Raw genomic sequence first — 27,879 nt, forward strand, 5'->3', positions numbered from 1 at the left:
CTTGCGGGCCAGGAGCGTCTTGGTGCCGTTTGCATTTTTAACTCGTGCAGGCAAGGAGCTTTTGGTTGTCGCCTTTTAGGCTCGTACCTCAGGTAATGATGTTCTTCGGGTTATGATGCCCGAAATATCACCACTTGCGGCGATGATGTTCTTGTTCTTTGCTTTGATTGCAGGAACATCTTGATCCTTTCTTGATGCCATTTGCGTTTTTCGATGATTTGAGGATAGAGATGAGAGGTAGAGATTGTCCCACTGGGCGTGCCAAATTTGTAAACACGAAAAATTCCTGAAACAAGAGACAAGAATACATGTACAAAATAATATATTGTGTTTAAAGATTTTGGGGTTACAATCTCTTTGTAATTTGGTCCTCTGATTCTATCTTCGTAGGGTGTAGGTTTGTGGATGAGTTGTTGATCCAAAGGGGCCGTCGGGGCTTGATCTAAGGATGAACGGATGATGAATGATGAACACTTTCTTCAAGGGGCCGTCGGGGCTTGATCTAAGGATGAACAGTTGATGAATGGATCTTCAAAGGGCGTTGGGCTTGATCTTGAAGAATGGGTGTATGAGTTTGTTGAGGTTGTTGATCCAAAGGGCCGTTGGGGCTTGATCTTAGGATGAACGGATGATGAATGATGAACTTTCTTCAAGGGGCCGTCGGGGCTTGATCTTGAGTTGGTGGAAGTTCTTCAAGGGCCGTTGGGGCTAGATCTTGAAGGTTGATGGATGGGCGGATCTTCAAGGGCTTTTGGGCTTAATCTTGAAGAACGATTGGATGTGTGGATTTGTTGAGGTTGTTGATCCAAATGGCCGTTGGGGCTTGATCTTAGGATGAACGGATGATGAACGATGAACACTTTCTTCAAGGACCGTCGGGCTTGACCTTGAGTTGGTGGAAGTTCTTCAAGGGCCGTTGGGGCTTGATCTTGAAGGAGGATTTGACGAAGAACGAAGAGTGCTTTCTTGATCCTTCGAGATTTGCTTGAGAGCTTTAGAGTTTCAAAGCTTCAAGGTTTTGGTGTGACATCAATTTCCCTTCCTTTCCTTTCCTTCTTTCTTCCTCCTCCAAAATAAATGCCTTGGCTTCCTATTTATAGAATTCCAAAACTTGATTTTTGGATTTAAATAATCAGATGAAATAAATCATTTCTGCCAGGTATTGACACGTGTCATATTTGATGACTTTTCCAATTTATTTCGATTTTTCGTTGAGTCACACGGTACATGTAAAATTTGTGTGACACGTGAGCGTTGAAATTTTAATTATTGGTCAACATTCATTTCACCGAAATTTTAATGTCTACAATAACTCGTTGGGTTCATATGAAAACCGAGAAAATACTGAATAAAACCGAACCGACCGGTTCGAACCTGGTTGAGTTTCGGTTCCTGCGCAGCCCTACCCAATTACGTTAACATCGTTCGGCCCAGAAAGGAAACGACGCCGTGTTGACAGCCAGTCATTTCGTCATCAAATTTCATCTGTAGAAAGACGTGAAACAAGGAAGATTGCAGAGAGAGGGAGAGAGGAGAGAGAGATGAGCGGAGTGTCAACAGCAGCGTACGTAGCTCGTCGAGCAGCTCAGAAGGAGAAGGTTCGGATCCTCTACAGGCGAGCGCTTAGAGACACTCTCAACTGGGCCGTTCACCGCCACCTCTTCTACCCAGATGTACTCGAGCTCTCGGCCCCCTTTTACAATCTTCATTATTCAATCACAACCATCCATCAACCATTGCATGCATTCGATTTCAATCGCTTTCTGATTATTTTTTGTTTTTTCAGGCTGATGCCCTCCGCGAGAGGTTCGAAACCAACAAGCATGTGGTTGGTCTCTTCCCTTTTATTCAATTTCCCAATTTTTGTTGTTATTGTTTTTGTTTCGATTTCGATTCGTTTACTTTTGAATTTTTCACATTCAGTTTCAAATTTTGATTTGTTTGGCTTGTCTGCATTTTCTGTATTGAATAAATGTACCCTTTTGATTGCTTTGCTAATGAATAAAGGTACCCTTTTGATTGGTGGTTTGATTGTTTGATTGGTGTGGATTTACAGGAAGATCCTGACACCGTTGATAGACTCATAGCGAATGCCGAAGCCACTTACAATAAGTGGCGCCACCCCGATCCTTACATTGGTACAATCCCTTTCATAAAATGCCGATTTTACTTACAAAAATTCATTGCTTTTGCCCTCAATTGGAAAGCAAGGGAACAGCTTATATAAAATTCCAGGCATATAGGTTCTGTGTTTCTTGTTTGATGTTCTGGACCTCATTTTTTGCTGTAAGCTCTAATGTCTTTTAAGCTTTTAATATGGGTAGTAGTTTAGGGAGAGAGGATTTTGGAACTGGCATTCATTCTAGATTTGATGGGGTTTCAACCTCACCTCAAATTTTCTTAGTGCGTTTAAGGTACCTTATGCTCGAGAAATTATCTTGGATGATCAACAAACTCATCAGTGCTTAGAAAGTTATATGCGTATCTCTATGGTGGTCTATGTCTATCTCTGATTAGCTTGGTGCTCATATTAATTTTTTTTTTTTTTTTTGGAATCAATATTGTGATGCCCTATTAACATATCCCTAAAGCCATGTCCTTGTTCTCATTTGTATATTGATAAAAACTTGAATTCAGAGCTTGCTTTTGTAAATTCTAATAGGTTTGGTCTATCTTTATTTTACTTAATTAATCCATGTGTTTCCCAGATTATGTTTTTACTAATGGTTTTATATATGGTCTCATCTTCTCCTCTCTCCATCTTGTCTGTGCAGTTCCTTGGGCCCCCGGTGGTTCAAAGTTTCACCGGAATCCTACTCCACCGGCTGGGGTAATTTTATTACAACTCATTCTTTGGTTTATCATTGTGCTTTCGAGTATTACTTGTTCACATCTATTTTGAGGACATCTACATTTTTTTCAATCATTTTCTTACTTGCTTTTGATTCACTTGTTGTGTTGTGTCTTATGTTTACTTTGTGTCTAGTAAACTAGTCACGCATTTGTTTTCTAACCAGACGGCACAAGTGGAATTGGACAAGTATTCTCATATGTGACAGTCGTATAATAGCTGGCATAATTATCATTTCTAGATGAGTACTCAAAACCAAGAGTTTAATTTGTCTTGATTGACTTTTTGCTTTTATTTTTTACGTTCGATCATCATCCTTTATTTCTTTCAGGAAGATAAGAGTACTGTTATTGGCCACTCTTAAAAAATGGATCCTTGAGAGTTTACTGAGTTACCTACTAATTTGTTTTAACCGATGTTCTACCATCATTCTTTATTTCATTCAGGAAGATAGAATACTGTTATTGGTCAAGTTTAAAAGGATCCTTTAGAGCACTAATTTGTTTTCTTAATTACGATTTTTTTGGTTTAATATTACTGTTGTCAGTCTCCAACAAAATGGTGGCTTCCTATTGCCAGTAGAAAGTTATTTACTTTTAAAAAAATTTCTTGGCTTTGCATTGTTCCTGTTTATCATGCTATTCCCTCCTGGAACAATGCTGCACCCTGGAACGGGTTTAACCATGGTGGTATTTGTTGTTTAATGCAGATTGAGATAGTATACGACTATGGAAAAGAGGATAATGACTAAAATTCAAATGTTTTTCTTCACAATAAATAAAGGTGAGCAATTTAATTATATATTTGATATGTGTTATTCGTTGTGGTTTCTTTAACACTTTTCAGTGTGGATACTCAGTTCATTGGCTTTCTTGAGTTTTCACCCTTTCTTCCGAGACTCAGAATCACACTTACCTTCTTTCTAATTTTTACATGACGAGTGCCACATTTTGTCAACTCGCCATTTCTTAACAGATTAGTGACATCTTCACTAGACTGAGATTTTCCTCTTTCCTACTTCCAATAAATAAATAAATAGCTAAAGTGATTTGTGTAGTAAAAGCACAGCTTGTAGCCTCATTGTATTTTTAACAGGAAATCACAAATCGTGTGCTACCAAAACAGTCTTGTTCTTCTACCATCCACAAATTCAAAATCTTATTTTTCCACCTCTTTTAGTTCAATATGAACCAGTCTTCGCATCAATTTTATACGCCCCAATTGTGACATTGTTGATTGCAAGGGGATTATAGTCTTACACTGAAAATTTTGTTTTCTTTGTTACTCATCTTGCATCAACTCCTGCTTAATCTTGAAAAATTGAAGGAAACAAATTTGTACACAGAAAGTGAAGAGGGAGTGAAAATAGAACAAGGGAGAAAGAAAAAAAATGATATGAACCCAAAAAGAGTTAAAGCAACAGAAACAAAGAGAAGGAATAACGGGAGGGAAATTGGAAAGTAGAAGACCCTGAAATGTAATCAAGATTTTCAATAGTTCCACCAATTTGCAATTGTGTGTGCATGAAGTTGAACGTAGGCATAAGGGCTCTTGTTTGTGAAGCCCATAGTGACTACTAGTCCTTGGCAGTAGTTCTTGTGAAGTTTTGATGGCGCTAGCTTCGAGAATTAGGAAACTGATTGAGAAAGGAGACGGAGGGAGATGGAGGCAGAAAACAAAGGACTAGAGGAGGAAGGAGGGAGAGAGATTATTTCCTTAGACAAGTTTAAAAGGGGAAAAATGGATAAAGATAGTAAAGTACTTGTTTGGGTTATGTTGTTGAGTTATTTTGTGTAGCAATGTGTTTCCCATTTTAACACACATGAAGCATTACCCCGTCATGCAATGCTTTTCTTCTTATTCTTTCTAATAATAAAAATAATAATATGATGTTATATGTTGATGTCTCTTATTTTTAACGATGCAGATCAAGATGGAGAGTGACGATGATGATGATGAAGATAATTATTGATGCCAGCATCTGTGACATGTTGCTTAAGCAAATGACGGATTTAAGCTTTGAATACTTTTAAATGCTTAGTATCTCCCGTTCAAGGTGTGTTTGGTGTTTTTGTACAATGCGGCATATGCTGCAGGATCAGGATTGGATTAAGCGTGACGCTTGATATGAACAATTTTCGCCTGTTCATGTAATTTGGATTCCCTGAACTGAGTTATCACCGGTGTGCAAGTACTAGACCTGCGGTTGGAGTCATGTAGTGTGGGTGCACGAGTGCATATACGTGTTCTATGTCCACACACATGCGCTCGCGCTCGCACACACGCACATTTGTTTGATAGGGTTGGGTTCTAGGCATGCATTTCCAGTAGTGAATTTAGTGGTTTTGGTCCGTATGAACTTCCGGATCTGGAATTCGCCTTTAGAAAAATGCAAAATAAAATGCCGAGGCAGCGGTCTGTCATTTTGAAATCGGTCTCTTCGTTAGAAAAATCTCGTTGCACATAGGCGCGTAGAGGTACGACTTTGGACCTCATTTGGTATGTGTCTCTTCGATTGAACGAGTTCAGTCTCATCATTGTCAAGTTCATCGACCCTGGGCTAAGGCACTTGTTCATTTTAAACTACTTTTCCGGTCGTCGTCCGCCCACCCGAAACGCCCACGAGACCGAGGAGTGTTGCTGCTGATCATAAGCTTGTACTCGACTTCCACTAATTATGACTAATCAGCATCATTACACTATTGAATTTGAAGGGTGACTAGGACATGATGTTATAATTAATATTTGACATTACCTTCTGTTTTAATTAATATTGAAATAACTTTGAAATTGGCATGGAAAACAATAACTCAAAATTTGAAGATGAGACGTCTCAATTTCAATTTCAAAGTGCTATCATTGTGGAAAACGTAATTAAATTGTTAAGTCTCCTAATACAGTCTCTTTCCTTTAATGGTGAAATTTGGCACACAATCCTAATATGTTATTTTCTTTCTTTTCATTATTAATGACTCGTGTTTACTGACAATCATCAATAGCAAGTGGTGGATCATTGTGACAGATAAAGTATACCCGTATTCTTCTTCAACTCATTGCATCTCCGTTCTAACTCTCCCATGATATCGGCCAATCAAAACAAAGCCAAGAGGGAACAGAGTATTTTACTCATAAATTGGGTGATAATTCATGGTTAATTACCACCATCTCTTTCATGTTTGTTTAATTTTGAATTAAGTGATGACCCAACTAACTTAAATCAGATAATTTCCCCCCACTTATCTCGGCTGACCCATAAACAAAAAACCCACTACAGTTTCTCAGTGCCAAAACCATTTCTTCAGTTTCTTCTCTGTTTTTCTTCTCCTCTCTTCCAACTCCGTCCCGCGGCTGAAGATGGAGGAAGAAGGCATAAGAGCCTTCCGCTGGAAGTTCAGAGGAGATGCCAAGACCCGATGTGCAAGATTGTTTTCTGTGTTGACGTCTCTTGTCATGGTAGTTCTGTTCCTGTGGACCATTTGGTCCGAATCTGGAGTTGCAGACACGCCGGGGATAAAGCGGGAGTCGAACAATTGGGCATTCTGCGTCGGAGTTCTGACTATAGTTCTCGGTTTCTTGTTTTTGGCTGCTGGTCTTCCTTTACTTGCAAACTTGGTTATGAAACTCTCAGAACAATTGCAGAAGAAGCAGGAGGAGATCAGGAAGCCTCAAGCTCAAGGTAATGCAACCAACACCGAAAACGAGAATTTAATACAAAGCAGCAGGTGTTAGTTTCAGGCTAGGAGGAAACTTACACAACGGTTTCACACACCCACTCTCCTCACTCTCCTCACTCTCTCTCATCATATGATGAGAGAGATGATGAGAGAGAGCCTAGAGGAGGGGCGGGGGTGTATGAAACCGGGATAGTTAAATTAACGCCTTCTAAACTAATTAATGAAATTTCATTCATCTGAACTTCTCATCTTACTCGATTCCTAATGATGCAGCAGGGAAGCTGAAGACGATATGCATCGTCAGCCGCATGGTTGTGAGTATCATCGCAATGATCATGCTGGCATGGGCAATCAACGCTGGATTTAGGCTTGCAACTGAACCTAGAAGAGAAGGCAAATATTATCCTCTAGCATCCCCAGTTGGTGTCGTGACTATCATGTTTGGCTTCACTTATTCTATCATCGGACTCTGCATAATTGCAGAGCTAGCAGTGGAGTTGAGAAAGCAGTTGCAAACGACAGAGAAAAATGAAAATGTTAATCAACAAGTAGGCAAAATAAACGTCAAATTTTCTGTTTGACACTGCTATAATACACCACACCATGTGTAAATAACATTATATTTTCTGATTTAAGCTGCGATTATGGCTCCAGGGCATCAGCTAGAAAGATGGAAAGGATTTTCTTTTTTTTTTTTTTTTTTTTTTTTCAGAAGAAACTATAACATTTTATTAAAATAGAAAAGTGGAGTTACACCGAAGTGGATAAGAAATCCACCAAGAACAAAACAAGAAAATCTCTCAAGAGGATCTGATTCCAAGTAGCAAAAACTCAACCAAAATCACTTTACTGTTGCTAACATATCCCACAATATGTGAGAAGAGAGTAATTCTTAAAATCATTTGAAACTGAAGCCCAGAGGACTGCCCAATATCTTACTCTTGCCCATGGATCTGCTACCCCCACACCAGAATAATCCTCAAAAATTCCTTTGTTACGCTCCAACCAAATGTTCCAAAAAACTCCCGACACCAGACAACCCCACAAAGCTTTAGCCTTCCTCCCAATTCCTAGAGCCTCAAAATTGGTACTTAGAAGCTCGAAACAACCCTTTGGAATGACCTAACTAACTCTAACCTCCTGAAACAATTTCCACCACAGTTGAATCGTGTAAGAACAATGGAGAAAAATGTGGTTAACACTCTCCTCCTTAGCTTTACACAAACTGCACTAATGGGGAGAGAAACAAATAAAAGGGCTTCTCCTTTGAATTTGATCACAAGTGTTGAGTTTCCCATTAGCCACTAGCCACACAAGAATTTTGACCTTAGGAGGAACTTTTGATTTCCAAATTTGAGAAGAGGGTGGAAAATGTTGCACAATCCCGTTGTTGCTCAAGAAAGAGCGATAGGATTTGCAAGTGAACAATCCTGATAAGTCCAGTTTCCACCTTCTGTTATCCACTCTTGATTGAGACAAGCAAACATTTTCCACATTTTGTAATAATCTAGCCGCCTCTTCTATCTCCACCTCATTCAGATTTCTCCTAAAATCAAAATTCCAGCTCACAGAATTGCTAGAAAGATCCACAAAACTTGAGATGTTCTGGTTGTGCACAAAACTTGAGACGGAAAGGATTTTGGTACCAGATGCTCTATCAATCATGTGCTATTATTTAGTTCCCTACCAATTTATGAACCACCCGGCAATCTACAATCGGCACTCCAAAAACCTAAGTTACCTATAAGGTTTGCCCTCCATGTCTAGCAAGAGTCAAAATGATTTGGGGATAGGCATGAAGTCACTAGCTTTCAATCAAAGTTAGCATTATACATCACTTAGCAACATTTATCTAGCTAATTGACTCAACGATTAGGAATAATACCGAGGCAACTAAGCTCTACCATAACCACTATTATCCGTACATAATCATACCAATGCTTGGAATAATACCAAAGGCAAGCAGCTAGTGTCACAAACTGAACTGCAATGTGTTTCCACTCTGCGCACAAACTGAATATCATAACTCATGACGCCTATTCCTATGCATAAAGCATTTTGAAGTAAACAGTTGGTGTCCATCTTATAAAAAGCACAAACCCTCCTTGTATGCTACACTCACATTGCACCCACCAGAACTCTAATGTACCTACCTAGTTCAATATTTCCGTTTAGCATTGCACTCATCTCTTTTTGTCAGTTCCACTCCAACAAAATTGCTTCGATATACTTCACTGTATGCAGATCAAATCCCTACTACATCAGCAATCACCATTTTCATTCTTAACCCCAATAAGAATGAATAGCACAGTTAAACACCATAAGTCCCGACATTTCCATTCTAAGTAGGTCGAGCGACACCTAATCCAATCTAAACTACGGGAAGGGGGATACGAGCACACACGCTCATGTCTATCAATTGTTATTAGTTCTCAATCAAAATTTCAAATTTTACCATGCATTTTGTGGTTTTAGACAACAAAATTACAAGACCAAGAGACCCATCAAACAATCAAATCAACAATCGAAACATATATACCAGAAATATGCATTGCCTTAAAATAAAAATGTCTCCATTTGATAACAAGGTATGACATAAACACTTAAAACCCTAAAAACTAGGGAGTTCCACATTACATATATGGAGCTAAAACCCCTTAGAGAAAAGAGAGTGAAAAATTGAAAAATTCAGATGAGCTTGAAAGGGAGAGGCCAAGGGGTGGACCTGGGGACCTCAACCTTGTCCTTAATGCGCTCGATCCTCTTCTCCTTCTTCGGCCGAGCGTTTCCGAACGACCCTTTGAATCGCTTCCCCTTCTTCGTCTTCTTGTCTCCTCGCCCGCACAGCATCGGCGCCCCAAGCACATTTGCTTTTGCAATTGCTGCTGCTGCCGAGGAGGAAGAAGAGGAGGTTGTGAAGATGGCGCGCTGCTCCGCCATCAGCACCCGCCTCGCCGCTGCGCCGCACCACCGCATCATCATCGCCATTTCTTCCACTTCATTCACCACTATTCTCTCTGACTATTCAGAGCTGCTGTTATCAAATATTTTAGTTTTTAAGTAGGCTTCCGTTGTTCGGTTGTTTTGTGCCCGGATTGGATATAAAGCCCAAATCCATTGTGTTCTAATAATATTACTAAGGGTTAATCTCAGCTTAGTATCTTGAAGTTTTTTAGTTTTCAACATTTAATACATAAAGTTTTTTTTCATTTCAGAAATGTATTTAAAGTTATAATTTTAGGACAGTCTCATATATCCGTTAAATTTCCATTAGAACCTCTGTTAACTGATGATGTGATATCGATATGGACAATGAATGAATGTCACGTGTCAGCATGGGTCCACATGAATATTAAAAAAAATTAAAAACTAAAACAATTTTAAATTTTAAAAACTAAAAAACCAATTTGGGTTCATCTCTCTGTTTCTTCTTCCCCACCCAACATAAAAAATCACGATCCTTCCTCTTCCTCCGCCTCTCCCCCTCCCCTTACTCCTTCGCCGGCACCACTCCCCTCCCAGCTTTCTTTTCTCCCTCCCATCCAATCCAGTGACCAACCCCTCTTTTTTGTTCTCCCTCTATGCTCTCGCTTTCAATTCTTCTTCTCTACACGAAGACACCTAAAGCTTGCAGGTACTATCCCTGTCCTCCTCAATCTGTCTCTCTCTACCTCTGTGATTTTTAATTTTTTTTCCTTCCATTTTTTGTGAATTTGAAGGAAGTTCAAAATCCAATCTCCGCCAACAACAATTGGATTTGCAAGATGTCAGGGTCTCCAGGCTAGATGTGGGTAGGGGTCCGATTCGGGAGCATCCAATGGTACGAATTTCGGGTCGGATTCGGGAAGATCCACGTTGGCATCGGATTTCAAGCGAAGGTTTGGAGGCCTTGACAGGATCCAGAGGGGGAGGGTAGAGATATGCGGCCTTGGGCTTGGTGTGTTGGAGGATTAGGCTCCATGAATAACTTCATGCGACGATGTCTCTTGGCTAAGGTTGGGTTTTGGAGTGTGGAGGATGGGGTTAGGTTTTGGGATGAGGAGGATGAAGGTTTGGAGCAGGAGGTTGCTGGGGATTTGCAATGGTGAAGACGGAGATGGGGTTGCTGGGGATTTGCAACGTGGTTCGAAATGGGAATGGGAAAAAACCTTAGTTTTTATTTATTTATTTATTTTTAGTTTTTTATTATTTTTTTAGTTTTATTTTTTTTTATGTCCAAGTGGGGCTAGCTTGAATTTTTAATTTCCATGTGGACGTCTTAATGACACGTGGCGCTTAGTCATTGTTCACATGGGTGCCACTTCAATTAACGAAAGACTTAACAGTCTGACTAACGGATACATAAGACTATCTCAAAATTAACACTTTAGGTATGGCTCTGGGACGAAAAAAACTTCATATACCAAATGTTGAAAACTACGAAACTTGAGGATAGTAAACTGAGATTTACCTTATTACTAATTACTATAAAAAAATAAAACAAAAATAAAATAAAAATAGAGAAGAGAGAATATTACTAGAAAAATGGGTGATGCAAACCACATTAGAGAATTATCTCCCTTTTTTCTTTCTCTTTTTGTAATTTGAAATTGTATAACAAAAAATCTATGCCAAATTCTTTAAACAACCTGTAAACTTTTAAGGCTATCTTTAATAGGCTGAATAATTTAGAGTCAAAAGTTATATTTGACTCTAAAATCGACATAATTGTTCGGTTAAAAGTAAGATTCTCATTGAATTACACAAAATATAATTATCATTTCAAAAAGTGATGACCAACTTTGTAGATGCATAAAATCGGATTGATCTTGGACTAACTAAATCCGACCGTAAATCACATATACGTACAAGAACACAACGATATATAGTGGTTCATCTCAAGTGGGGGCTATGGCCACACTGGTGTCGATCCAGTTTCATTATATAAAATGAGAGTTACATTGTATATGGAGGTTTGTTGCTAGAGAGGCTAGGTTTGTCATCCTCCTAAAGTGAGGGTGAAGGTTTCCTTTTATAGACTAAGAGTTTCCCTCCTCTCATGCATACATCATGGGCTATGTAATGAGGCCCAAAGATTGAGACCCCATATATGGTACAACAAAGAGTCCCCCAAGTCTTCACTCAAGAGAGTTTTTTGGCTAAAGACTTCAAATCCAATCCATGTGCAGGCCGAACTCAGCATGAGGGGGTGCTCAACGTGAAGCAATACTCGGCAAAAAGTAGAACACATTGCGAGGCTACTCGACTAGAGGCAGTGCTTGTGGCGAGGCTGTTGCGAGGTTGGAGGCTATGCTCGTTACTAGACACGTGGTGGCGTTCTTCGTTGCGAGTATACACTTGCATCATTGTGCACTCACGATGAGTTGATTCTTGACATAAGCCAGATCCGCTTGTCGAGTTCACATATTGGTTCTATGTGTGGGTCCACAAGTTAGGTCCACACGTCAGGTCTTTAAGTCGGGGCCATACCTATGGTCTTTGAGTTGGGTCCACAAGTTAGGTTCGTGAGTCGAGGTCCAAGCTTAAGGGTGTCTGAGCTTGTGGGTTTTCAATCTTGTAAGTGCTCGAACGAATGGGTGTCCGAGCTTGCGAGTGTCCGACCACATAGGTGTCCAAATGAGTGAGTGTTCGAGAAAGCGGGTGTCTAGTCAAACAGAGATCACCTTCGGACCAACCTACAAATAGTTGTTGTCATCATTCAATGGTATACAATAGAATTCTTGCTTAATGACTATTTTATTTCAAATAATTGCTGGCATTTTTTCTTCGAAAGATTTGCACCTAACATGTGTTCAACGGCCATAATCTATATCTTGACGAAAAGTAGTGACGACTAGTTCTAAAATCTCCTACAAATGCATACCTTTCTTTTTATTCGAAGTACATTTAATCCGTTTAGCCTCGTTACAATATGAAAGACACTCGTAGTCGAGATAGGAAATCAAAAGAGCAAGAGGTCCATCAGTTTCTCATGAAGAAGATATTGCTGTTTGTAAGACTTGCTTTGTATCACTCAAGATGCTTCTATTGTGGAATCAACAAGGAGAACCTCGATGATGGTTTTTTATATCATGGATAAATGTACATATGATACGGTGGTTTACGATTCAAAATTAATAAAAAATTAGCTTTAAGTTTAACTATTTTCAATGCACAAGAGTTAAAAGTTAAAATGCACATTGGAGATGATATAACTTTTGAAGTCAAATTTGAAGTTAAGTATGACTTTATAACTTCAACCTTTATGCCTAAACATTGAAAATAGCCGAAGATAAGAATACAAGAGTGAAATAAATTATTAAATCAGATACAAATATGTAATATTGAAGCACAACTATCAAGTGTTTGATACAACACGATCTATAAGTTGAAGTTGAAAGTTGTTAAACATCACTTGTCAACGACAATGATTTATATTTTTTTAACACATTATCAATAAATTAAGATTTTTTAGCACATGACAAAACTTAACTTGTTGGATTGGTAGATCCTTTTGGTTTTTTCATACAAGGAACATTATGCGTTAAATTTATCTAAAATGTGTGGAGGGTGATTTGAACTTCAAGAGAATAAATCTGTTCAAATCAATGTGGCTATTCGCACGTCTAAGTATTAAAAGATTCCTCAATCAGGATAATCAAATGCCATTCACTACCAATCATCATTCAATAATATGTTTTTTTTGTTGAACCATCATTCAATAGTTTAGAACTTTTAATTTTTTTTATTGTCAAACGCGAGATCGACTAGCTCTCCTCTAAAAATGCGTCACTAAAATCCATGGAATTTCTAATTGCCTGTGAGTCTTTCGAACTTGGGATTTTCGGGTGGCACCGACCCTAGCTTCGACCGGGGTCGGTTGCTGTGTCTTTTACTTTATCTTTTCCTTCTTCTCTCCCTACCTCTACTGCTACCTCTTCCAAATTTTCACTATGGTCTCCCCATTTCCTTTACTCCTAAAGGTAAACCTCTTCCCTGCTCATCCTTGATCCGATCTTCAGCCATGTTTCTTGAGAAGATTGTGTGTAGAGTTCCGGTGTTTACACTAGCTCGGGTGTTACAAACACCACCACTTTCTCCTTGTTGTTTGTTGCTTCCAGCAGTGTCGTTTGTGGATATCCACGAACTTCATACTGATAATTGGCTTCGTTCACTTGGTTGCCAATTATCCCTTGTTTATGGTTGTGCTCTGGTAGCAAATTTGGGTTGGAGGTGGCATTTGTGGAGGCGTTACTGGACAGAGGATGGGAATCGGCCGAAGGACCTGTTTCAAAGGGTGGAGGTGGCTATAGAAGCTTCTGGTGGAAGCTGTTTGGTTTCTGGGCCTTATTGTTGCTGGGCCTTTTTTCTGTTTTAGTTTTTGTCTTAGGCCTTTTTGGTTGTATTTAAAATATGTGTTGAGCCTATGTTATAAGGTGTGGTTTTTTGTAATAAAAATCTCCTTTGACCCTAAAAAAGAAATGGGCGGTTGTTTTAGTTTGGGTCATTGGGTGTGGTTCGAAATCAAACACATTTCCATTTGTGAGTGACTCGGACTCGGTGGATTAGCATTAGCCGTTCCTTTCACCGCCATCTCACAAAACAGAAATAAAACATCTTGTTTTAGCAGAAAGAGAGAGCTTGCAAGCTGCTGCAGCAATGGAGGTCTGTGGAGCCACTGCTCTCTCATGGACCCACACTGTCTCCACCTCTCTTCACGTTTCTCTGCCCCTCTCTGTGAGTAACTCACTACCCACTTCTCCAATTTCTCCTTTGTTTTGTTTTTAATCTTTTTTGTTTTCTGGGTTCTTAGAAGTGTGGGACTAGGAGGCTCAGTGTTTGGTGTGCCTCTGACCAACCCCAGAAGGTAATGCTTTTCAAACTATGAATCCTTCCAAACACGCACACGTACATTTCTGTTCATATTTATACAAATTTATTTGGTCGATTCAGTATTTACTAGAATTTAATACTTTGTCACTGACACAAGCGATATTCTAAACTGTTCTAATTTTCCGGGAGGGGGATTCGAACTTGGGTGTAAGGAGGGCGCACATTGCCCTCACCAACTGGACTTGCCACATAACTAACTTAACGTTTACCACCTCTTTGCATTGCAGTTTGGTCCAGAACTTGTAGGGATTGGGCTTCACAAAGTTACTTATCATCAGCCCTTTTTATATAACATAGTGGGTGATGATGAGTGATAAATCAGATGATTAGGATGATTGCATTTATGTGTGTGGTTACAAAGTTGGAAAGTCACATGAATGTATTTGAGCATTTATAGGTTGCATTTGCCTGTTGGAGATTGACTCCTTGTAGGTTGTCTTAGGCAAATCAGTTGACTGTATCAATAACTGGAGCTACGGGTTTTATCGGGAGAAGATTGGTGCAAAGGCTGCATGCAGGTAGTGCTCATTCTCTTCTCCATTATTATAGAAATCTTGCGGACTTATACGCAGTGTTTCCATTCTGTTGTGTTTATATTTTATTTTCGTGCATCCACCTCAGATTAATGCTTGTTTATGTTATTTGATTATTTCCCAATGCATATTGATTTGGTCCTTATTTTTTACTGGAGCTAGCAAGACGGGACATGCATATCTTTCAGTATTTATGCATAATAAGGTGCATTTAGAACCAAATCAAATGATTTCAAGGTTGTGGTGCTGCTTGGTTGCATTAACTAAGACTATGTTGCCTAATACTTATTGTCTATGAAGCAGAAACTCATACTACATGTGCGTAGTTTCACTAGCTAAATGTTCTTTCGATCCAATTTGTAATGCAGATAATCATAGTGTGCATGTCTTGACACGGTCCAGATCGAAGTCTGAGTTAATTTTTCCGGGTAAGAAGGTAATTTACACTTGTTGGCTATTTTCTCAAATCTTTTGAAATCGAGGAATAGTAAGTTTGTGCACATGATTCTATGAATCCAAGTTAAATTAGACTCAGTTAGATTTTCTGAGGACCAAGAAAATCAAATTCATGTGAATCATTTGAAAGTGGAGCTGCTCTATTGTTCCACCAGTGCTTTCCACCGGTCACTTCCTCATTACATCAAAAGCAATGATATATAAGCAGCTAGTGTTTACTTTTCCAACACTTGGAAGGATAATCAACTTCTAGAAAAAAAAAAAATATGCTCTTTAGAATGGGTTAAACAGTTGGATATCTGTCCAAGAGCCCCTCCTTCATCCCAAAGAATAAACTCAAAAACTAAAGGAAGAATTATTTTATGTATACTTTAAACAAATTGTTAGTGTGTGTTGTTGTTTGATGCTTGATGGGGTTTGGAGAGAGGTTGTTACTCAAGCCATTGGTTCTACTATTGATACCCCAGTTTTCTGTTAATTTCTACTGTGCTCCTGTGAGGCCTCATTTGGTTCAGTTGTTGTGTGAACGTCATGTGAGAAAGAGTGTTAGTGTTTCATGTTAAATTATTCTTGATATATGTTGTTGGGCTTGGTTCCTAATAGTTAAGCTTTTGGGGACATGGTAACTTAACAAAAAAATGATTCTATTTGTTTATTATGAAATATAAAAAAATTGCCGAATATAAGTTGTTACATTCGTATACAGATTGAAATAACCCCAATGCTAGAATCATCGTTAACTGCTGGTTTATCGTCCAGGGTAATATTGAGATGGTCTTCTCTATTGGGTTAACACTTGAAAATTTTCCTGCCATCTGTAGTCAAGGACTTTCCAGGAATCGTGATTGCAGAGGAGCCACAGTGGAAAGATAGCATTCAAGGTTCAACTGGTGTCGTAAATTTGGCTGGACTGCCCATAAGCACAAGATGGTCTCCTGAGGTTGGTACCAGTGGTGAATATTTAAACTTTATAGCAGTAAAACTGCCATGAATTGACGGAACATTGCTGGCTAAGGCCATACAGTATGTGATTCATGCTGTTTCAATATCAGAAGTGAACGTATGTATGTATGCCTAGAAGTTACTAACTTCTAATTGGACTGCAGATAAAGAAAGAGATCAAGACTAGCAGGATTAGAGTCACATCGAAGGTTAGTAGTGTTTCTTACACTGATTAGTTCATGCGGCTGTCAAAATACAAATCACTTTTTGTTCCTTTTCTTAATAAAAAGAGTATTATTTAACCAAAAACTGATTCGGCCTTTCAACTGGTTGTGAAGGTCATAGATTTAATAAACGATTTACCAGATGCAGTTCGACCTACAGTCTTGGTTAGCGCAACAGCTGTCGGTTACTATGGTCCGTTCAGTCTCATGCTTTTTATCTATTAAGTAACTGCATCATCCTATTGCTTGGTTTGCATGAAGTTTCAGTTATTTTTCTTGCTGTGCTAGTATTCATCTGTAAAACATTGTAGGCATTTATGCGGAATTTATTCTTCTGGATCATTAGATTCTGACTAAGCATTTCAATACCCCATGGAATTGGAGCGTCCTTGGATCTGCTAGTTAATTGATAAAGTTCTTAGATAATTGATAAATATCTTAAAGTGATACATTCTGATGTTGGAGTGAGTTAGAAGACCATTTAGTAACTATTATATAGTCATTGTGCTGAGGCAACACTCATTATCTCCCTATAGCTGGCATATGATTTTCTGTTACTTGAGACTCATAATCCAAATTTAAGGAGCCTCTTTAAAGTTACTAAGCTCATTTTCCTTTTTGGATCTTTAATTTTTTATTCATTATGGTCAGGTACTAGTGAGACACAAATATTTGATGAGCAAAGTCCATCAGGGAATGATTACTTAGCTGAGGTAAGCAATGGAATTATTTTATTATGTACGTTTTATGCATAATCAGTTTCAAAAAGAATATATGAAAGCCTGATTGACGTGGTAAAAGATGCCTAAAACTTCTAAGATTTCCATTATCCAGTATGTTTTGAGACTATTTAATTATCTGACTAATGACTGTCATACTAAATAGATGTTGAATGCATAGTCAGATTGATCAACAACATAGCCAATGTAGTTGGATCAAACTGATTACCACCCTGAAACCCTTTTGGGGATGCTACCTCAACCTCCTTTAGGCTTTGTGGTTACGGATGACTAATTTTCTGAATAAGGTTTGAATTTCCAGGAAATTGAAATAATAGCTTCTTGGCATGTCCTTTGGTTGTGATAGAGTAACTTTTTATTTTTATTTAAAAAAAAATGACATGATGGAAATAATTAAATGGAAAATTGAACTTTCTAATTTCAATGGTGCTGTACGACCTGAATAGGTAGAAGAATTCCTGATTACTTTGATCATATTTAATCTCGGTTTTAGAGTTTTAGGATCACTGGCCAAGGGCATTTGCAGCTCGGATGAATTATGTTTATGTTTTCTTTTTAGAACTCATAGACGTGGTGCCTAGTGTTATTATGAGTTGTAGAATGGACTTTTGGACGTATTGTCAGTCCGGCTAAATATACACTCTATCACCAACACAGAGCTTCCAGTCCATGACGGAATATCACATCATCACTATCGCAACTTCTCGTTTGTGCAAAAAAATTGTCCTCATCTTTAACTCGCATCTAAGCCTTTCAGGATCTTCAACTAACATGTAAGTCTTTTTCAGGTTTGTAGAGAATGGGAAGGAACTGCCCTCAAAGTGAATAAGGATGTTAGGCTAGCGCTCGTTCGCATTGGTGTTGTTCTTGGTAATGATGGTGGAGCTTTAGGTATGCTCTATACTGTGAAACCTTAGTTGCAATGTTTGCTCACTAACTAGACTAGCTAAAATTGACTTCGGTTTGCAATTTTTCTGCTTTATGTTTGATTATACATTGACCAATCTGGTTGCACTGAGGTTTGCATGACCTCGTAATTGTATCAGGCTGTTCTATGCATAATTATCTCTAACTTTCAATTTCTGATGTCATGTTAGAAAAATATACAACAACAAAGCCTTTTCCCACTAAGTGGGGTTGGCCCTAGAATGCCATTGTGGTCGGTTCTGTGCCATGTCTTCCGTTAGATACTGGCAAAAAAAACATTTAAAATGTCACTCGATTTTGTTACAAATTTTACATATCTATAACTGTGGTTCATATGACACTAATAATCTCAGTCTGCCTCACGCATGCTTACACCTTTGAGCATTTGCAGCTAAAATGATCCCTCTCTTTATGGTGTTTGCTGGAGGACCCTTGGGCTCTGGAAAGCAATGGTATTGTCCTCAATTCTGTCCGACGAGTATCAGTCAATGTTTTACTACTAACACTTTCCAATTGCCACTTTGAAAGCAAAGATTGCTCTGGTTTAGCTAATCAGACAATATGACATCGTCAGTTAAGTTTCATTTTAGATATTTATGATCAACCGAGGATGTCGGGTTTTTAATAAAGAAGAAACTAAAGTTACTAAAGGTTTCACACTTACTGATTGGATGGCATTTATTAGTTTATTTTGTCCTTCCTGTCAACATCTTGGATAATTGATCCTTTTCAATATCATGTAGGTTTTCCTGGATTCATCTGGATGACATAGTGAACCTGATATATGAAGCCCTATCCAATCCATCTTATAAAGGTAAAGATTCATTGCTTATTACTGATTTGAAGTGAAACAAAGAACCAAAGGATTGATATTGGTTTCATCTAAAGTTTGCTGGCTCGTGGAGATAACTACACTTATAAATAGTTCGAATACTCTTTAAGAATTTCAACAAACGAATTAATGATGATATGTGTTCACTCAACAATCTCGTGTGACACTGGTTCTCGAAACTTTTCAACATATTGAACACAGTTTTTACCTAAATCTCAGGAGTTATCAATGGAACTGCACCAAACCCTGTTCGATTTGCAGAAATGTGTGAGCATTTGGGAAATGTCTTGGGCAGGCCCTCATGGCTGCCTGTACCGGACTTTGCCCTGAAAGCAGTCCTTGGAGAAGGCGCTTCTGTGGTAAGAATTTCTTTATTTTCTTTTCAACCCCTTTCCTGATTTCATATTGCTGAGATACATAACAAGGTCGTTGCAGGTTCTGGATGGGCAGAGGGTGCTTCCAGTTAGAGCCAAGGAGTTGGGCTTCTCGTTCAAATACTCGTATGTGAGAGATGCATTACGGTCCATTATTTCACAAAAGGCAGCCTAATTTGGCGGAGGAAATATCTGTAGTTTTTCATTCTTTTAGGCAGTGGGTATCACAATCTCCAAAACCTACATGAAAGATGCATCACGATCAGTTATCGTAAAGAAAGTGTTGTAACAAGTTGCAGAGGAAACATCTTTGTTTTTCATTCCTTTAGCTACAAGGTATCCCAGATTATAAGAATCTCAGATTTGAGGAATCAGGTGAAATTTTGGTCCTTGTGGATGCTGTGGATCTCTTGTTTAAGTGGTTAACGTATTATCTGAACACATTTTCAAAGTGTCATATATAAATTACTCCTAGTTCTTATTTGAGATACGCCAATTGAGTAGGCATCCTGCCACGTCAACCTTTATAGTATTGTTTTGCCTGCTTCGATTGCCTATGCCATTGGAGATGCTTTTGAAAAATAAACGGATCTAATCCTTGAAATTTCATGTTAAGTGTATTGTTTGTAAAATGCTTGAAATTTCATGTGAGGTGTATTGTTTGTAAAATGCTACCAAACAGGGCCTTGTAGTTTATGACTTGAGTTTTAAAGTTGATACCAAACAAACCCCTTCTGTAATCATCAGTACATGTATAACGAATTAACGATAGGTTTTTTTTGTGGGTCAAACGATAAATTTTGTTAGATTAACCATAGACGGTTTTTGTTGCAATGCAGGTGGATTGCAAGGGGAAAATAAAAAATAAAAAATCCAAATGCTGCACAAACTAAAACTGTATTTCTATCCTCAGTTTTGACAAAACCTACTGTTTTATCCAACGGTACAACATCTAAGACCAGTACATAATTTTGTTATATTCACCCAATCCGACGCAGATAAGGTCAGATGTTGTGGGACAACATAAGTTAAAACCAACACTTGGTTTGATAATCCGATCCAATCAACCCCTCAGCGAGTACTTTTTCCCGGTAAACGGCTGGAACTTCGGCTCTTCTTTCGCTTCCGGCTGCTGCTCTTTCTTAGTCTCTTTTGCAGCTTCCTGCAGAATTGAATAAATCAAGAGTGATTTATGATCAGCATCACAACAAACTGGCAACGTCGGTAATATAATTCCAAAGTTAGCTGATGGATGTCGTGAAACAAGAGAACCGAGAGTACCTTTTGTGTTTCCTTTGGAGTGCGACTGGCATTTGCTCCAAAAACAAGTTTTCCCTGAGCCTGACGACTGGTAGCTTGTGAACTAGATCCCATAGAAGGTTGTGCATTTCCATTGGTGACTGCAGGTTTCTTGTCTTTGGACTCTGAGGAAGAAGCTGGTGCTGGCTCATATTTCAAAGGTTTCCCATCCAAGCGTCTTCCAGATCCGGTAAAAGGGTTAAATTTAGGTTCAGCCTCAGCAGGATCCTCTTCAACTGCAAGAAAAACAGAAACTCATCTAATTTCTTTCTGTTTTCTTTTTGGACAACGGAATACTATTATGTTGAAATACATGCGGTGTTCAAAATTAACAGGACTAAAACTGTGTAATTTCTGTGACTTGAAGAAAACCTTAGTGACCATATGCAAGAATGTTTATATTTTCCATTCCAGCCGTCAAGCAGAAAATGTAAACAGTTTTTCAGTAATTGACAATTTACTGGTTTTCTTTGGTGAAAGTTTTCTACCAATTTCTCGAGTGTCAAAAAGTTGAATAGTAGGAGGATTCTGTAAAAATGCTCAATCCAAAAGGTTTAATCAACAATTTGTTTGTCAACTGTAGCAAACAATGCGGAAGATCTTAAAAATTAATGGGGATGGCCAAGTGGCAGTGAACTTGGTAAAATCTCAGGCATTCACCAAGTCTAGCTTCTTCCTAAATGAATCCCATAGCAGGATATTTCAATCTGTATCTGTGTAGCCTCTAGAAGTATGTTCATCAATGAAAATGTATAATACCTACGTCTAACTACACTAGAACAATATGTTCCAACACAAAGCTGACATACATGAGACGAACCAGATAAGCCGACTCAACCTCAGAAAAGAGCAAGGACAGAAAATAAATAGCTTTGAGAAAGAAAAGGGAACAATAAGGAAACAATAGGGGAATCCAATCAACCACAAACCAAGAACTTTAATAAACAAATAGAAAAGCCGGAAAAATTATGCCAGCCATGCTTATGGCCATGAGGAAAGAAATCTGTACCTTGAGCAGTTGCCTTATTTAGAGGGCCAGATGTGGCTGGCCTTTCAGGTTCCTTATAGTCAAGTGGAGGTGCAAAGTCTACCTCACAGTCTGTCTCAATAATAGTTATTGCGTGAGAAGGCTTCGCATCTATAATATCTATATAGTACTTCTTGTTGTTGTATGCTACCATAATACTGTCCCCAGTGGTTAAGCAAGAAAAATTCCTCAGCGTCGTCTCCAAGCTGCATTGCAAACAAGATAATCAACATCTTTTGCATCAGAACTCTTTTTTTTTTTTTTTTTTTTTTTTTAAACAAACGAATGTTATCTACACTAAGGGGGAGGGGATGGGCTTAGCCTCACAATGGGCTAGCAATAATGTGGTTCAAAATCGCCTTTGGCAAGAATCGAACCTAAGACCTCTCACTTAAAAGTGAAGAGGAATACCACTAGACTGTAGTACTAAGTAGCCTTTTTCATAAGAACTTTAACAGAAAACTTAAGAAACAAAATCAAGAAATGATCGTCACAATAAATAGACTGTTTCATAGAATGCACTTGGAAGAGGTACTCAGCACAAAATAGACAGGCCACTCACACCACATATTACAAAGAAATGCAATAATTCAACAAGACACGTTAACAAGTCAAATACGCATTATCGACTCATTTGTTGTCCTCAAAGTAACAGATCATATCAATTCATTTCTATGTTATAACAGTGATTCTATTTACTCTTATAATACTGATCTCGCTTCCTCCTTTACAAGAAAACTTTCCCTCCTTTAAGCACACAAATCAAAGAAACAATGGATTAATATCTTAATGTAAAATAAGGATATATTGGAAAAACAAAAATATTCCTAAATCCCATAGCTAGGTTTCCCCTAAATAATTGAATTAACACAAGTACAACAATCGCAGAGACATGTTGGAATAAAATACCACACACAAAATTGATAAAGAGGAAAATAATGAATAATGAAAATCGAATAACACCTTAAAAAATCTTCTTTTCCAAGAGAAAGAAATAATGAATATGGAATAACATATGAATCATTTACTTACATAGCTTTTGGATTTGAGATATCTAGAAAGTCCTTTGTATGGGGTTGTAATTTAACATATGTTCCCTTCGGCAGAGTTGCATTTTTCACTCGCACAATATCACCTTCTTGCAAGAGCATATTCTCCATCATCTAAGAAATAAAAACGCCAAAAGGAAACAGCTCAAGTTAAAGATCAGAAAGCATTTTTGGCTGCAAAATCAACTGCAAAGTAACTTTAACAAGTAAAGCCGTGCATATATTAGAAGTTTAGAACACGCTGAATTCTTACCCAATATGGCATATAGATCATGCCTTCTTCTGCAATGAACTCCAGCACCCCACAATGAGAGACCCGTTCAACAGATTCATTTCGAAGCTCAAACAACATTGGATAATCAATGTGTAAAGATGCTGTATTATGATCAATATTAGCATTAATATATCATAGTTGGCAAGCAATACGAAATAAATTCATCTGACAAAGAAATCTTCATAACAAAGGACTAAAGTAAAACAACTCACCAAGACGGTCAAGGGCTGAGGGAGGCATTATAACTGAAAAATAAGCAAGATAAAAAAAAAAATTACAAATACACAATAAAGGGAAAACCTAACAAAACTAAGCTACAAGTTGGAGACTTACTTTTATCACCACTTTCAATTTGTGGCTGAAAATAAAAGGAAAAATTTGATATCAGAATAAAGGAATTGAACAGGTGAGAACAAAATCACTGGGGAGGGGGAGTTCATCCAGTAGAAAACCAAAGCCCAGTAACCAAGTGCTATAAATTCAACCACAACTACAAAATAATGGACCCAGAACTACAAAGAAAAATGAAACTTCTTCCAAACAGGGGAGAGAAAGAAAAATGGAAAGGATGCCTTTAACTAAGGACAACAATCTATCCTTTAACTGTGCTGAGATATATACATATTTGAAAATTCCAACCTTTTCAATGAAAGATGCAGGATAACATCGATATGTCTGCTCAAACGATGTCCCATGATACCCGTATCCATAAAAATCCTGCAACAAGATGGACAAATTTTAACAAAAATTCAGGGTTAATCAAGAATACCAGGTTATAAGACTTTCATGAAATTTGAATGGAGAACAATACATGAGCACAATCTCTTCAAGTCCCAAAAACCAACCAAAATAAACGGTAGCAGTTAACATACTTTTATTCACAAAAATGAGAAGAAAAAAAAAAGAAGAAGAAGAGATAATAATATCTAAATTGGTCTGCAATAAGTTAATAGCAGATGACTAGCATCAGTCTTAAAGAAAAAGAACCCGTAACTAGTAACTTCTCGAATCACATGACAATGCAAAGTAGACGGTAAGCTATGGGTTAAACTCAAAACTACTCAAACAATTAGTATCTCAAAAGCTGAAATCAGCATTAGTCATACTGAACCAGGGGCAAAGACTTTAGTCACCTAACGTAATACACATAATCGATGGCTGTAAGTTAAAAATGAACTAATATAGTCAATAATATACTCATCAACCCAGAAAACCATCAGCTGCCCGTTGGCACTGAGTTTCTATTCTTTTATATAAATAATGAGATATAGTAAACTAAACCCATACCATATTGAGTGAGGACAGATTTGAACACCGGTTATCAACCTCCGAAAGCTCCCTATCAAAACAAAACAAAAACAATGCTCAATGTACTTACACGAAACCAAATAATCAACTACTGAAACTATCATGAGTTCATAAATTGAAAACAATCAACCCTAACAAGCAACTAATGCCAGTATCAAGGTACTCATAATATTCAAAGGTTCCAATTTTTTCAACTCGTATCAAAATTTCCTTTGTATTTCTCATTGTACAAAATTCAGGCTACAATGAATGAAATAAACAATTACATTCATAAAATTAAGAAATAAATAACCACATATCGTATTCAATTTCTGAAAACTGATAACTAATCAATGAAATACTAGAATTGCAGATAACCACTACTCAAAACTCAACCCAATATTTAGTTTAATGGAAAAAAAAGAAGCAAAATTTGATGTTTTTATTCAAAAGAAAACGATATGGTCAAAACAGAAAGAGAAATTTGAGGGTCTTTTGTTAGGCAGGAAAAAATTGGATGGATCTACAAGTAGTGAAATTAGATTGTGAATTGGAAAACTAAAGGCGAAACAAAACGGTAAATAATTTGAAATTTAGGGTTGAGAATTTTGATACCGTCAAACGTAGAGAGGAGGAGGAGCAGATGAAGAAGCCACAGTGTCCGTCTGTCTGGTTGCGTTTTGATCTCTGTCGGGAAGAGAGGTGGGACGATTGAGCAAGAAAAGAAAAGGCTAACATGCGCCCCTGTGTGTTTGTGCACGCTATAATTATTGGGTGGCAGCCCAAGTCCAAATGTCCTTTGGGCCATACAACTTTAGCTCATCTGCCACCAACTCAATGCTTCTGTTCTTTTGTTCCCGCCTTGTGTTGGTTTCTAGTTATTGGACCACAACTCATGCCCAATTCAAATTTAGATATCATTGGGCTATGTGACATGGGCCCTTTTCCCCTCCAGTCTTCCCTCGTATCTGAGTGGAGAGTTGTTAGGTCATCTCCAATCGAATGGGCTAAACATAGTCTTGTCTAGAATTATTGTAAATGAATAACGGTAAGCCATATTTATATATCATCTCCAATCGAAGGGGTAAAAAACATAGCCCATCAGTAATTTATGTTATAAATAGGCAAAAGTTAGAGAGATAACCTTTGCTAGTGACAGGAGCGAAGCAAATGTAAAATATCATACTGTAGCTATAACACAAGAGGATGACAAATAAAAGAGGGAGGGATAGATGCTGATGTTATTGATCTTTTCTTTTCGTAGTGTCATTTGATAGCACACGGAGCGCTCTATTTATAGAGCAACTCCAAACAAATGTAATAATTACATTTTGAAAAACACAACACACTTTTTGAAAGTATCACACAAATACAATCATCATTCTTTTCCCAAGTCCATATTGTTGTGCGGGCATTCATTCATTCACCAATATTTACAACACTCCCCCTTGGATGCCCACATATCAACATCAGTTGCCTCATTAAAACCTGGCTTGGAAAAACCCAGTGGGAAAAAACCATAGCGAAGGAAAAAGAGTACAACTTTACCTGGATTGTTGATATAGTGTTAAGTATGCTCACATTGCCTCGTTAAAACCTTGTTAGGAAAAACCTAATGGGAAAAATCCTAACCGAAGCAAAAAGAGTACAACATGCATGTATCATGGATGCTCCCCTTGATATGTGTCTCTTCCTGATTCCACATTCTTTAAATTTAGTTGATTGGTAAGTCGACGTAATCCAATACTCTGCACTAACTTCTGAAATGTGCACTTTGTAGAGATTTGGTGAATAGGTCTGCTAGATTTTCATTGAAACAAATTTATCTGATTTCAACAACTTTAGCCTTCTGAAGCTCATGTACACTGAAAATTTTTGGAGATGTGTGTTTAGTCTTATCGCTCTTGATGAATCCTTCCTTCATTTGGGCAACACAGACTGCATTATTTTCATGGATGATAATTAGATTATCTGTCTTCGAAAGTAGACCACATGAATTCCTGATATGATGGATCATTGATCTTAACCAAGAACATTCATGACTTGCTTCATGTAAAGCAAGTATTTCTAAATGATTTGAAGATGTAGCAACTAATGTTTGCTTTGTTAAGCACCATGAGATTGCAGTATCTCCATTAATGAACACATATCCAGTTTATGAGCGGGCTTTATGCGGATCAGAGAGAAAACCAACATCTGCATATCTAACAAGGATCTGGTCATTTGTGGATTTCTATAAGTAGAAGAGACCCATATTTGTTGTTTCACGAAGGTATTGCAAAACATCTTTGACTCATTTCCAATGACAAATTGTTGGAGTAGAGCTATACCTTGCTAACAGGTTAACTGAAAAAGCTATATCTGGTCTAGTACATTGTGCTAAATACAATAAAGCACCTATTGCACTCATATATAGTACTTCTTGACCAAAGACCATTTCATCATCTTCTTTTGGGCGGAATGAATCTTTCTTAATATCCAAAGAACGAACGACCATTGGTGTGCTGAGTGGATGAGCCTTGTCCATGCCAAATCGCTTCAGGATTTTTTCAATGTAAGTTGATTGGTGGACCAAAATTCCATTAACATAATGCTCGATCTGTAGGCCGAGACGATATTTTGTTTTTCCAAGGTCTTTTATTTCAATTCGATTTTTAGATATTCAACAGTTTTATTGAGCTCTTCAGGGGTTCCAACTAGGTTCATGTCATCGACATATACTACCACTATAGCAAATCCAAAATCGGATTTCTGAATGAACACACAAGGGCAAATGATATTGTTGGTATACCCTTCTTTGATCAAATACTCGTTGAGACGACTATACCACATTCGTTCAGATTGTTTTAGCCTATACAATGATCGCCTTAATTTGATTAAGAACATATCTCGTGGTTTGTTAGTTGTTTTAGGCAACTTAAGTCCTTTTAGGACTTTCATATATATGTCAATATCTAATTCTCCATATAGATACGCGGTGATGATATCCATAATTTGCATGTCAATTTTTTCTGAAACCAATAAACTTATTAAGTAACGGAACTTAGTTGTGTCCATTACAGGAGAGTATGTCTCCTCATAATTAATTCCAGGTCTTTGATGCGAGTTTTATACGCACACAAATTAAACCCTCTTTTTGTCAATTGTAGTATAAGTATAAGTAGGGATCGTTCTGGACCGGGGATTAGGAGGGATTGTTAACCACTTGGATTTGACTTCAAAAACGTAAAAACACAATATAAAACACTAAACTAGACTCAAAGAATGTGAAACTAAACGTTAAAACACTAAGACAAACCAAAAGACTCAAAATGCTTTAAAAACACAAACTAAAATGATTTCTAACTAAATTGAACAATAAAGTAAAGGGGGATTGAGTTTTGGACGGAATTAAACTAAATGAACAAATTGCAATTAAAACATAATGTAAATATGAAATTGATGAAATGGAATGAATGGATGCTAGCCAAGGGGTTCATCTCCACACATGTTACACTTGCATAATAAAAAGATTTCTA

General features: G+C 37.8%; 5 protein-coding genes across 6 annotated transcripts; 3 read left to right on the forward strand and 2 right to left on the reverse strand.

Moving 5' to 3' along the window:
• Nucleotides 1-1,492: 1,492 nt before the first annotated feature.
• Nucleotides 1,493-5,005, forward strand: LOC103937079 (NADH dehydrogenase [ubiquinone] 1 beta subcomplex subunit 9). The gene is made up of 6 exons (XM_009346999.3): nt 1,493-1,673; nt 1,787-1,828; nt 2,057-2,138; nt 2,775-2,830; nt 3,561-3,634; nt 4,779-5,005. The coding sequence occupies exons 1-5, from the start codon at nt 1,542-1,544 to the stop codon at nt 3,600-3,602; spliced, it is 354 nt and encodes a 117-aa protein (XP_009345274.1). The 5' UTR covers nt 1,493-1,541; the 3' UTR covers nt 3,603-3,634; nt 4,779-5,005.
• Nucleotides 5,006-5,743: 738 nt separating this feature from the next.
• On the forward strand, nt 5,744-7,124 carry LOC103937078. 2 transcript variants are annotated; one of them, XM_009346998.3, is made up of 2 exons: nt 5,744-6,527; nt 6,802-7,124. In XM_009346998.3, the coding sequence occupies exons 1-2, from the start codon at nt 6,206-6,208 to the stop codon at nt 7,104-7,106; spliced, it is 627 nt and encodes a 208-aa protein (XP_009345273.2). In that variant the 5' UTR covers nt 5,744-6,205; the 3' UTR covers nt 7,107-7,124. The 2 variants fall into 2 exon arrangements, with proteins under 2 accessions (XP_009345273.2, XP_009345272.2); XM_009346997.3 differs by having other exon boundaries at nt 5,759-6,527; nt 6,799-7,124.
• Nucleotides 7,125-9,059: 1,935 nt separating this feature from the next.
• LOC103937077 (30S ribosomal protein S31, mitochondrial-like) lies at nt 9,060-9,635 on the reverse strand. Its single transcript, XM_009346996.3, has one exon. The coding sequence runs from the start codon at nt 9,511-9,513 to the stop codon at nt 9,214-9,216; it is 300 nt and encodes a 99-aa protein (XP_009345271.2). The 5' UTR covers nt 9,514-9,635; the 3' UTR covers nt 9,060-9,213.
• A 4,411-nt stretch (nt 9,636-14,046) lies between these two features.
• LOC103937082 (epimerase family protein SDR39U1 homolog, chloroplastic-like) lies at nt 14,047-19,915 on the forward strand. Its single transcript, XM_009347000.3, has 13 exons — nt 14,047-14,241; nt 14,318-14,371; nt 14,840-14,915; nt 15,299-15,358; nt 16,208-16,326; nt 16,493-16,537; nt 16,667-16,745; nt 17,204-17,265; nt 18,081-18,183; nt 18,611-18,671; nt 18,963-19,033; nt 19,271-19,410; nt 19,487-19,915. Exons 1-13 carry the CDS (start codon nt 14,164-14,166, stop codon nt 19,598-19,600), a joined length of 1,062 nt encoding a protein of 353 aa, XP_009345275.2. The 5' UTR covers nt 14,047-14,163; the 3' UTR covers nt 19,601-19,915.
• A 388-nt stretch (nt 19,916-20,303) lies between these two features.
• Nucleotides 20,304-25,122, reverse strand: LOC103937083 (ubiquitin recognition factor in ER-associated degradation protein 1). The gene is made up of 10 exons (XM_009347001.3): nt 24,977-25,122; nt 24,362-24,413; nt 23,714-23,791; nt 23,408-23,432; nt 23,287-23,319; nt 23,054-23,175; nt 22,784-22,914; nt 21,734-21,957; nt 20,707-20,960; nt 20,304-20,587 (listed from the first exon to the last, which is right to left on the reverse strand). Exons 2-10 carry the CDS (start codon nt 24,362-24,364, stop codon nt 20,489-20,491), a joined length of 969 nt encoding a protein of 322 aa, XP_009345276.2. The 5' UTR covers nt 24,365-24,413; nt 24,977-25,122; the 3' UTR covers nt 20,304-20,488.
• Between the last annotated feature and the right edge of the window lie 2,757 nt (nt 25,123-27,879).

This window comes from the organism of the source record quoted next, unplaced genomic scaffold (assembly GCF_019419815.1).
Source record: "Pyrus x bretschneideri cultivar Hongxiangsu unplaced genomic scaffold, Pyrus_bretschneideri_v1 Contig85, whole genome shotgun sequence".
Lineage (NCBI taxonomy): Eukaryota > Viridiplantae > Streptophyta > Magnoliopsida > Rosales > Rosaceae > Pyrus > Pyrus x bretschneideri.